Source organism: Notolabrus celidotus, chromosome 4 (genome assembly GCF_009762535.1).
Source record: "Notolabrus celidotus isolate fNotCel1 chromosome 4, fNotCel1.pri, whole genome shotgun sequence".
Lineage (NCBI taxonomy): Eukaryota > Metazoa > Chordata > Actinopteri > Labriformes > Labridae > Notolabrus > Notolabrus celidotus.
In genome coordinates, this window is record NC_048275.1 from 7,921,773 (window position 1) to 7,934,217 (window position 12,445).

Genomic DNA, 12,445 nt, shown 5'->3' on the forward strand with positions numbered 1-12,445 from the left:
GCTCTGCAGAAGCCTCAGGCCTGGTTTGTTTATATCCATAATTAATGTATCCCTGATTCCCTTACAAGAAACAACAGGAGTCTAGGACTGTCCAGTATCAAGGTATTTATTTCACAGTCACACTGGTTGAATTTTTGGCTGAAAAGTTACTGAATCAATTTCAAGTCACTGAATCATTTCGGATTGTATCATTAGAAGAATCCTTACACCCCTAATTAGAGATATGCAACTGTTATTTTTATGTCATGTCAAATGGGTCCGTTCACTGCAGGTTAGCAGGGTCCCAGCAGGCTCCCAGTTCAGAGACTCTAACAATCTCTTCATCATGTGGTCAGCCTCAGCTCCAGACAAAGTTTTCTTTCTCTCCTTTGTTTGTGCTTTGGAAAAGTCAGCTTGTTATCACTACGTCTCAGGGTGATGAGATTAAGTCTGTATTTTCTTGTAGAGACCTCTGATTCTAAATCGATGATTCGCTGTCTTTGAGGCTTCTTACTCAGCAGCTCCCGGAGAAGTTGAAGTCGAGGCCGGGCTTTTATTTCAGAAATAAGTCATGTTTGTTCTTCAGCTGCAGAAAAGAAAGACCTGTTGCTGCTACGTTTATGCCCCTGATTGACTATGGTGACGGTTTATATGTGCATACATCTTCTCAATGCCCTCAATCTCTGGATACTGTTTACTATAAAGCAGTGAGGTTCATTACAAATCTTTGAGCCCTAACTCATCACTGCTCCCTGAATGCACGAGTTGGCCGGCCAGCATTGCCCACTTTAAGACTAAATCACTGACATGTCCTTATTTATAAGGCAATTCTTAACGTGCTCACTCTTATTTATGTAATTGTATTCATTTGAAAAATGCTTGAGGCTACAGTCTTCGCTCTGTGACCCATTCACAAGACTCATTTTTGCTTTCTGTCCCCACAGAAAGAGGGAGGATCTGTGGGAGCTGTCCTCTTTAAAAGTTTATAAAAGCAGATTTATATATAATTCCACTGAAAAAGATCTTTCTACAGAATTAGCTCATGAAACACTAAATATCATAAGGAGTTTATCTTTGACTCTGCTTGTTAATTGAAGCCAGAACAAGCTGCTACAACCGAGTTCAAGAAGTGGGAACAATAAATCACCCAAGATATTGTAGAAAGGATTTGACTCTTATAAGATCAGATTTCGTTTCCTTTTCGCTTCCGTCTCTTCAACTTCAGCAGCCTTTGTCTCTCTGCTGTTTATTCTCAGATGTATCACTTTAATCTAAAGTCAGTAACACAGCAGACATGAGATAAACAGAACAAGACTCACCTCTGGTCCGACGTCTCCCTTTAGACCTGGCGGCCCCATGTTACCCTGTTACATCACAGAGATGTTGAGTAAGAGGAGAGAAAAGAGGCAGGAAAACGGGAGAAAAAGAAGGTCAGACTTTTGTTTTTGTCACAATAAACAAACTTCTGAAAAGCAGCCTGTCATTTCTCTCTAAGATCAAGATGAGACGCTGAAAACACTGAAACAAATTCATTTGTTCTGTCACTACAAATTTAATATCAGAATTATTTATACACTATTTATTTCACAAAAGAACAGTAAAAAAGAAAATAGAGGACACCTGCAGAAAATATAAAGGCACACGTGACGACATATAAAAGGTCAAAACTACCAAAACAACTTGAATATTTCAGTTTCTAAGTGAAAGCTATGGTTCTATGTCTTCTTTTTGTTTGCTCCTTTCTCTTCTTCTGTTGTTTTTTTACCCTGCAGGTGAGTCTAATGGCTGATCAATAAGGCTCACCTGCTCTGAGGTGCTTAAAACTCCAGCTGCACTCAGAGAATGGAAGCATTTGGAGTGGGGATTGTTGCCTTCCTGCCTCTCAGAGAGGGATTTGTGCATCTGTTGTGTGTCTTTAATCTAGTCTTTCGGTTTAGTTACCTGTGTGTTTGTCATTTAGATTGTTGAAGGTGTTTTGTTGTGAATTTGTTGGGTCATGTTGTGGATATTTGTCTGCCCCATAGGGCATTAGTGTGGGGCGGACTGAAGTACAGAAATGAAGCTAACAAGAGAAAATTATATGTAAAAAAATGGCGCCATATGGTTTGTGAAGAGGTGTTATTAAAGATGACCTTCACCATATTGTAAGTACTGACTGGAACTGATCTAAAAACCAGCAATGAGGCTGAGCTGAGGCCTCAGTCTGTCAGTCAAATCCGCCATGCCCCTTATTGTGTATAACTCTTAGTCTTTATATGCTCAGAATGCATGAGTTTAAAAAAATTATACCCCAGTACAGATGTCACAAATAAAGAAATGACATATTAAGATCATAACTATCTGTCTTCTAATCTTTAAAGGAGTTTAATTCTGCTGTAAAAATGTAATATAAGGGCTAATAAGGCTTTCTAGGCTTTTGGAAACAGCCTCAAGTGGACACTGAAGGAACTGCAGTGTTTTTTATTTCCACGTTGGACTCATTTTTTAACCTTGGAGGTTGCCACTCAGGTATGACCGAGAGTTTTAATAAGTATTCCAGCAGATAATTTCTAAGACTATTTTCATTGATATTTTTCAATTTTTGTGGTATTTTGTTTGTTCTTATCTAAGGTGTTGAATGATGCTTGTATTTTGCACCACTAAGGAAAAGCACCCTACTTTGTCATGCAGTTGTACAATGACAATAAATTCATACTGATTCTGAAATTATGACATCTGCAGGTGTATTGACAATATATTTCCATAAGATCATATGTTATTGAGAATTGATCAGGGGATGTTTCATACAAAAATAAAGTCGATTTTTAGCCTTTCCAGAGGATAATTATGAAAATGTTCATTATAAAGTTGTAAATTAAGATCCTCTTACTAAAATCTCAAATCACCCAAAAATAAAAACTTAGAGAGAGAAATTCTTCTGCCTTGATTACCAACCAGCATTCTTCATACTGTCAACCCTGTTGTGTGTTAAGCCTTTAACAAGTTACCTTTAAGCCTTGCGGTCCTTGAGCTCCTCTCTCCCCCTGCAGAAGGTAAAGGTGATAGACATTCATTGTTTCCCACGACGTGCATACAGAGAATATTCAGCTAAGCCATTCCTCTTTCTCACTGGATAAAGCTTTAAAAAAAAAATCCTCAAGGACCTTCATGAAGTCAGCTTTCATACTGCATGAAGGTTAAGAACATGGAGTATTTCCTCTGCAAAGTTTCTCTTTTTTGTTCTGGGACTGTGAGTTTAATCAAAGCAGGAACTTTTTCAAACAAATCTTCCTCTGAGAGATCATGCATAACATTTTTTGCTCCATACTTCTTACTCTTATCATAGCCATACGCTGAGTGTTTGACCATGATACACAAATAAATTGTCTTTCATTTGTAGATTCTTATTTCTATTCATGTTGCCTCCTTTCTTTTTGATTCAGCTGCTTTTGATGTTTGGTCAATGGCTGCCTCGGTGGCCTTTGAAAATTGCTGCTTTGCCTCAAGTAGATGCATCTGTTGTTTTGAGGTCCAAACAATAATTGGACTCCAATGTATTCTGTGCTCCACCTCTGCTGAGCACAAAGGTTGCATTGAACTCAGATCAGCAGGTGACGTTGAACTGCTCTTTCTGTGGCAGATGTCAATGCTGCGTTTGTTGATGTGACACACCAAAACAAGACTTAATTTGTACTCTGTGCTCTCTTATGTTTGAAAGCTAAGCCTGACGAGTTTCTTAAATGGCCTTTAATAAAATAAAGTAATGAGGCAAATAGTTACCTGATCTCCCTTTTCTCCACTTAGGGTCCCCTCCTTCATTTCATCCTCAAACACAAGATAACCAGACCACTTCAATATCTGACTAAATGTCTGCCTCGTGTGCAGTTTGAGGAACCAAGGAAAACAAATCATACAATTTTCAACTTTTATGATATAAATAGCAGCTTACAGTTCCAGAGAGTCTCAATCCATGAGCTGTCATCACCTAGAAGTAATACAGAAAGAGACAGAGTCCTCTCAACAGTCTCAAATCATCTCCAAATACTGCAAGACAAATCTTATGAGAGCTTCCTGAGCTGTTGATTGCTTTTTTTTTAAAGGTAGTAAGAAAGTAACCAGTTCTTGATTCACAAATAAAAGCATCCAACATACATCGCTTGTTAACTTTGTGTCCAACATGGGTTTTTACTAGAGCAGAATAAATCACTATTTGGATAGAGTGTTGTTAATGTTTTTTATATCCACAGTAAAGTTTGTAGACTTGGTGACACTGGGCAGCAGAGCCTTGAGAAACGGTTTAAAAAGAAATGGAGAGAGAAAGGTCAAGACTAAGCAGCTGAGGTGGACGGATTCCTTAAACTACTACGAGTGAGGAAGAGTAATGACCACTTTATATCCTGAATAAAAGCAGCCTTTACTGGAATTCAAATGATTTCTGCCTCGGTATGAGAAAGACGATAAAACCCGGGTGTAAACTGCACACAGGTTTTAACAGCGAGGATGATGATGAAGGCCTGATGAACTCAAAGCAGAGCGATGCAATCTTGACTGCAAATGTGTGTTATCAATCTTTATTACATCACTATGTCAAATGCTCAATTCTCATTTGTCAATTGTGGCATTCTGAATTCTGATATTTATGTAAAGCATGCAGCTGCTATGAAGAGCAAACGTTACCATGAATGCAGCTTTGATCACACACTGGGGAGGACTAACACCAATCATATCAATCAGCAGAAGAAGAAGTCTTCAGGAGCGGTTTAAAGCTCCTGTGAGAAGCTTCTAGTTTGTGTGGGTAACTCTTATTTATTTGCTAATTTAGTCCTGTACATGTTCAAGTGTTGTTTTACACCAAAAAAGATCATCTTCTGCTTCCTTTTTTCTCAAATGTATCACTCAACAGTGTTGTCGTGCTTGATTCTAGGACTCAAACTTGAGTCTGACTCTGTCCCTGTTTGTCATGGGGTGTTATTCAATCTGGACTCAAGGACCGATGACTCTGACTTGCCCCTGTACTACAGCATTGACTGCATTAGGATTCAGAAGATGGAGAGGAGAACTCAGACTTATTTATTGCTGAAGGTTACTTTTGGCCAGTTTTTATGTATAAAGCCCCAAATACGTATTCAGTTTTGAGCTAGAAGGGACACGTGACCTCGTCTGCACGCTCGTTCACGTGCGGTCTCATTCAGCAACAGCTCCTACCAGGATGCCAAAAGATGTGCAGTGAATTAACCTGCATTTTGCCATCAAGCATTTTACAGTAAATGCAAAAAGGAGCATCACAATGTGTACGATATCTAAAAGAACCATGACGGACAAGACGGGGATAAACTCAAACTTCAACAGACGTCTGTCCAGGATGCACCAGAAAAGTAAGTGAAATGTTACTTTACTTTTAGCAACTACAGTGAGTCAACCACTGCGTCCAAGATGTAGACACATGCAGCGCTGTAACCTCATTGATCATTTAAATCTCCAGACACGTCGACAGAATCAGTCAGAATCAGTCAGAATCCATTGTTAATAAATGAAATGTGTGTTTTCTACACATCCTAAAGGTCCCACACAGACAGTCCTGGTTCATCTTCACTTGAAACATTGCTCCTTTTCATAGGCCGAATATTATCTACGGTGAGGACTTGTCTCGGACTTGTCTCGGACTTGGACTCAGGTAATTGGGGCTCGACCTTGGCTTGGATTTGGATTTGAGGTTCGGTGACTTGACTACAACACTGTCTCTCAATGACAAACTTTGCTATGAAAAAGGACTGTCTGCAGCGTGCTGTTAATCATCCTGCCTGACACCTACTTCACAGTTTTATGAAAGTAACCATGTTGAAAAAGCAGATCTTTAACGGTCTGATTTTCATCCATACCTCATACGAACATCTGTGTTAATTTCAATCTGTTTCATAAGCAGCTCCTCACAAGAGCTTTAAATAAAAAGCAGGATGACAAAGATGTGTAAAAAACTGAAGAAGACTCTTGAAGGAAACCGTACTTTGAACATGATATGGACTAGGACAGACTGGAAAAATTGAAAAGGAAACATCAGTGACTCTGAGAGCTACAACAACATCAGGGGCTGCAGTGATTCATGTGGTCCTGAACACCTTGTCTCATTTCATTACCAAAGGATAGCTCCAGTTTAATGTGAATAATAAAGCTGAGTAACCTAACTTAAAGAAGGCTACAGAGCATGCTGTCTCAATGAATGTAGCTCCAACAGTAAAATCTAAGGGACTATCTTGAAGGGAAGAAATACAATCAGTTTTAGAAACAATAAAATAATTCCCCAAATGAAAATTGTGTCAAATTATTTCCGTATGGTATTAAAGTTTGGACCATTTCCAGCAACAAACTTTCATTTAGTATTTTGGTCTATGTGTTGGGGCCCTGTATCACTCTTTCTGAGTTTCTACCCACACGCATTGTCCTCGGACCCTTAAAATTGTGTTGACCTCATATTTAAACCTGTCTTTGTCGTCATCAGAAGGTCAGTTGTGGGTGCTAAAAATGACAAAAGAAGCCACAGATAATAGATGAAACTTCTGAACAGAGCACCTGCACATGTCCTTGTTCCCTGATGTGTGAATGCAAACCTTCTGGAGTTTAACTGTGCTTAAAGTTTTACAGAACAAGTAAATGTGACCTGCAGCGCCCTGCTCTCTGAGCATCAACAGCTCCAGCTACCTCCAGTGAAGAACCAAATCTTTGTCTGTGCCTGTCCACAAATATTGAACAATGTCATGATCCATCACTTAGTCACCGGATCAGAGTTTTTCTCAAAAGTGGTGAAATACTGCAAAGAACCCTTTACCCAACATAACATAGAATAACAGATTCATTTTAATGGATTATAAAAGCCACTTGTAAAGAAAAACTGGCAGCTATAAAAATTCCAGGAGCGTCTCGGAGCAGAAAAAGACTGCTTTCCGACTTTAAAGGCAGTGAGGAAAGTGATGGCCGTGCATGCCTGTAAGCTCACCGCTCCTCCCCGTCACTAATAAACAGAGGCACAAGAAGGTTTATGAAGAGAGGGTAATGATCTGAGCCCTCGCTTCTGCTGTGTAAGGGAAATCAATGCTTAACTGCCAAAATTATCTGCCACGGGAAAGCAGAGAGCACAGACAGAGACTGGTACTAAATATTCAAACAGCCTCATTTATCAAGTGACTAATGTTTCCCCCTCTGCTGTGTGCTATAGTATACATCTCCTATACACTGTCTACACAACAATGAACACAACTGGATATTTTAGCTGAGACTGAACTTGTTTTTTTATTTCTGTATGAAAGTAAGAGAAAAGACAACTCTCTTAAAATAAAGGAGTAAATAAAATGTGCAGGGGTTGCTGCATCACTCTGTTGGGCTTCATTCTGCTTGCTGTAAATCAACCTGCTGATTACACAGCTACATAAATAATCAATAATTTGACACAAAACACTGATTTGATAACGGTGCACTGATTCTATTAGTTTAACTGTATGAGGAGCTTCATCAGCAACATTTACCTCTGTGTTAGGTCTGCATAGTATGAGAAAAAGATGCACTCTGCAATCATGCCCTTCAACAGTGGGAAATTATATAAAGTGCAACATATAAAGAAGAATTAAAGAGTGCATTGGATCTAGATTTCACACTCTCTATATGTATCTGTTGTTCTGTATGTCTTGTGTTTGCATAATGTCTCTCTTGAATCCAAAATAAACCCGAGAGGCAGGTCTTTTTTCACCACTAAAATCGGCACCAATTAACCTGAGAGTAGATGATAGATGGTTTGTGCTTCTTCTGCTTGCATCAAAATGCTGCAAAAGCATGATCAGTATATCCAGGTCTACCTCCATCAGGTAATATATGCAGATCTTGAGAGATTACTTGTTTACCACCAGTGCAAAATCCCTTTAAAAAACATTCTTATCAGCCACATTCACCTGACAAATCCAGGAAAATGTCTTATTTACCTTGTATTCTCATAGATTTTCCCTTTATTTTATAGATGTGTATATTTTATTTATTTCTTCCTTAGAAATTTTTTAATTGTAATTGTGTGTCTTTGGAAATGACTAAAAAACTCTATAAACATATTGTTAAAAAAAAAAAAGTCTTATATAATATATTATTAGCCAAAAAGAAAACCTGAATTGGTTGTTATGAATAAATAATCTACAAATAGGTTTGTAAAAATAATCTTGTTAAGTAAATTCAACCCCTTATTGCAACTAATTGGAACCGATTTTGCACACAGAGGCAATAGCTTTTTGACCGTGGCAAAAGGACAGATGGTTTGTTTGTTTGTCTTCAATCATTAATATTTAATAAACGGATTAGGATTCTCCAACACAAGATTTTGGTCTGATGAAGTTTACTTTTAAGTACAAGAGGACACATTTGGAGCTTGCAATCTAAAGCCACGCGGACTTACCTTGCCAAAGAGAAATATGCGCATACACTAACATACATGTTTTTCTCAGCTCATTGGCAAATTTAAATTCTCAACATAACCAATCCAGGTTGAATTTTTGGCTTGTAATATCTTGAAATAAGACATTTCTCTGGACTTATCAGGTGAAACTGGCTTATATTAAGTCTTATAAGACATTTTTTGCAAGAAATTAGATTAAAAAAGTTGCTCACTTTTGAGTTTTTGCAGTGTAAAATGATGTTACTTATTTAGTGAGATAGTTCAAGTGTGTCTTAATGTCTTTAATTTGATTTCTCCTATTGCAACAATGATGAGATCATGATTAAGGCTCTGTATGCCTCTCAATATGAGCCCACTCAGCTGTTATAATTGACACTGAACTTAACACTGTCATTGATTAAAAGTGAGACAAAGAGACGGGGTCCACAACTCCACTGTGGGAACAAAATAAAAGGCTGTCTCCCCCGTAACAACAACAGTCTGCAGCCTTAGCCTTTCCACTAACCAGTCCTTTACACTGCCACAGTCCATATCACGCTCTGTGCAGTGTTTACTCTGTGTCTTCTCCAGTTTCAGTGATTTCTATTTTGTCCTGCTCTTCAGTGTTTTCTTCCTCTTACCATTTCCTTGTCTGACCACAGCTTCAACAGGCACAGACACATGTTGCTGTGAAAGGGATGAAAACAAACCAATGCACAGGGTTTGGGGCGCTGGTTTCTGTTTAAACAGTAGCAGGCACACGCTCTCTTCCCCACACTCCTCATCTCTCTTTGTTGTCTATCCACTAAAAGCAAAAGCCAAAAAAGTAATCCTTAGAGAAAACATGCAGAGGGGTTTGTATGATTAGATGTGGCTCTGTGATCAAGTTGAATCACAAAGCAAAGGTCTGTTGTTACAGAAGCAGTGTGCTTTGCAGAAACAGCAAACTGCAGAATGCCATAATTGACCAATCAGGATCCAGATTTCACACAAAGCTGCACAGTAAACGTTTCAAACTTTCCACATTGATGTAATTCTTTTTGAAGGTGAAGTGTTTGAAAAATGAAAACCAGTGAAACCAGTGAGGGAGTGGGATTTGTTTGCTACACGATCAACTTGCTTCATATGAATGGATCTCCTACCAACAAGCAGCGAGAATGAGAAGAGGATAAAGTAGTTTAAGAGGAAGTTTGTTCCTCAGCTCATGTCTGAGGCTTTCAGGGACTCAATAGGACAGAGTCATCCAGATGTCAAAACCCTCACTCTGGGATACGTGGGCTCAAACGCCATGCTTTCATTTGATACTTCTTATACATTAATTTCTATATCTGACTCACGGTTGCAGCATGTCTCCAGAGTCATTACTGCCCCCTCGCAGATCTTTAACTGATTTGTCACAGACTTTAAAACGTCTGAGAAATGAGTTCTATCATCCGAGCGCCACCCACTCTGTGTCACCTTCAGCAAACATCAGACAGCCACCATGACGTCAGGGCTTCTCTGTGTCTATCAGCCTCTCCTCTAAACGCAGCACTACTGTCTCCCAACAAAACCAGTGTACAATATAATTATGAATATTAGACACAGGTCACATGCTGCGTCACTGACCCCATTAATTTACAGTGTACAGATTATTTTCATCTGTGGGGGGTGGTGCAGTTTGTTTGTTTGATACTAGAAACACTGGAAATCATAGTTTTTTTCATCCTTCAGTGCCTGAGTGATCTGTTTGTGCATATCTCTCTGCTGTGTACTATATTTTAAAAAGTCACTCACTAAGAGCTTGCTGCCAAGTATCTGAGTTTATTATCTGAAAATACGAGAAGCACCTCCTAGGAGAAATCCAACAGAGTTGATCTCAGGTGCCTTGAAAAGTCTGCTCATGTTGTGCTTTATAAACACAGGTACTCCACTTCAAACAGAAAAACTAAGGTATGTTTTTGAAAGCATTAAATCTAAAGATAGGAGGATTTAACGGCTTGTCAGTGAATGGAAGTTGGTTATAAGACGACTTGCCACCATGTTGAAAAAAAGACAGATTTTTTCCTGTTTTCTGTTTTGGCTGATATGAAAAAGCTTATTTTGGATTATTATGATTATGTTCAGGTACTCTGAAAGCTTCCTTTTAGAAAAAAATGATTTCATTACAGAATATGAAGCATTATAATGAACAATATCTACTTTTAGAGCAGACCCCTGCTGAGCCTGCCTCTGATACTCTGCTGCACGTGCCGTGTTGGACAAACTATACGATTACTTCTCCTCATAAGTCATTACGAGCTTTGTTTTATAGATATTAGTTATTTTTGATTATATCACCCTTTACTGAGAGAGAATCTGCTGATACAGAAATATCTGTCATGGGTCCATATGGGCTGATAATAATAACTGACTGGTTTATTGTTCTTCCTCTACTGTTGTGATGAAACATGGTTCTCTCTCCCTTTTGGCAACACATTAAGAAACTATTTAGAAAACCTTTTATGATCAAAATTCTACAAGGTGAGTGTTGAACACTGTTATGAACTTACAGAACCAGGAGGACCAGGAGGACCGGGAAGGCCAACATCCCCCTGAAAACAGAGATAATGTATCAATCAGTCACCGCTGATGGACAAAGAGACAAAGAGACAGAGACAGAAAATAGGAGAAAATACAGAAAATAAAAAAATACAGTAAAAAAATGTACTTTAGAAACTACTTCTGAAAGAGAGTTGCCACAGTCGACCTCGAGCTGCTACATCAATAGGTTTTGGAGCGACAATAAAGGAGGCAATAACACGACCAGACTTCAGAGGAAATACAGCTAGACTAAGAAGATGTAAGAAGAGCCATGAGATGAGTGGGAAGAAAACATTAAAGAATTCTTGTTAAAAAGCAGACTGCCGTTTGCATTTCATGTTGATCATGTCGGGTGTAGCCACCTCCTGCGTATATATGAAGTGATACCAGGTGCTGCTCCTTCCTGTGTATCGGTGGATTGAGTAGTACAGGGATCAACAGTGGGTTCTTAATTGTGATGGTTGATTTTAAGAACTTAAATTTTTCTTTTTTGTGATACATCTGCACTACTTCAAGCAATGCATGGAAATGCATGTTGTTCCCTGAAAAAATCATATTACATACTGTTTACTACAACTCACGGTCATATTACGTACCCATATCTATTTTTATTTATTGCTTAATCTGTCATTACCAACCATAATCACACCATGTCAACCTGTCACTACTGAATCATTTTTAACACTGCCTGTAACTACTGCTATGGGGTGGCAGCTCAGTCCATAGGGACTTGGCTTGGGAACCGAAGGGTCGCCGGTTCGAGTCCCAATATGGACGAAGTTTGGCAACTGGACAGGTGCTGGTTCACTTGCCTGGGCACTGCAAAGGTGCCCTTGAGCAAGGCACTGAACCCCCCAACTGCTTGGGGTGCGCTGGTTGATGGCAGCATCCTCACCCTGACATCTCTCCTAAGCATGTTCACTGCATGTGTCTGCATGATTGTATGTATCTACTGTGTGTGTAGCATGTCCAAAAAAAAATAGCACAAGTGAAAAATTTGAATTTCCCTCCTGGGGATTAATAAAGTACCTTTCTTCTTTCTTCTTATTTAATCTAAATTCCATTTGTAACATTGTATATATCTAAATTGTATTCTATCTTTATTTTTTCTATTTTTATTTTTACTTATTGTAACTTCTTCTTGATTGTACTTACATCTGGGTTGTAACAACTGAATTTCCCCCCTGGGGGATCAATAAAGTAATAAAGTAAAGTAATAAAGTAAAACCAAAACAATAATCTAACTTTACAAAAGACTTAAAGAAAACTTTCCATCTCTGGTTGAATCTGAATCAAATGTGAATGGTAGAGAGATGTTTTTGTTTTTTGAAGGATCCAGATGTTCTTCAGACATCAGGGCTGAATGTTTTTGTTGAATAAACTGGACAAAGAAAACTCTGACATACCACATTGTTCTCTCATGTCATTCATCTAAACATCCCTTCCTATCTCGCCATCAACAGGTGAATGTTTTAGCCAAGTAGAGCCTGTCTGGTGGGAGGACGACACATTTGCAGA

General features: G+C 38.7%; 1 protein-coding gene across 1 annotated transcript in view; it reads right to left on the reverse strand.

The window, feature by feature from the left end:
* Positions 1-12,445, reverse strand: part of LOC117812114 (collagen alpha-1(XIX) chain) — a 182,440-nt gene that overhangs the window by 50,633 nt on the left and 119,362 nt on the right. The window contains exons 26-30 of the mRNA XM_034682727.1: positions 10,897-10,938; positions 3,908-3,943; positions 3,739-3,783; positions 2,967-3,002; positions 1,299-1,343 (exon numbers count right to left, since the gene is read on the reverse strand). Coding sequence (XP_034538618.1) covers positions 1,299-1,343; positions 2,967-3,002; positions 3,739-3,783; positions 3,908-3,943; positions 10,897-10,938 — 204 coding nt within the window. The remainder of the gene's footprint in view (positions 1-1,298; positions 1,344-2,966; positions 3,003-3,738; positions 3,784-3,907; positions 3,944-10,896; positions 10,939-12,445) is intronic.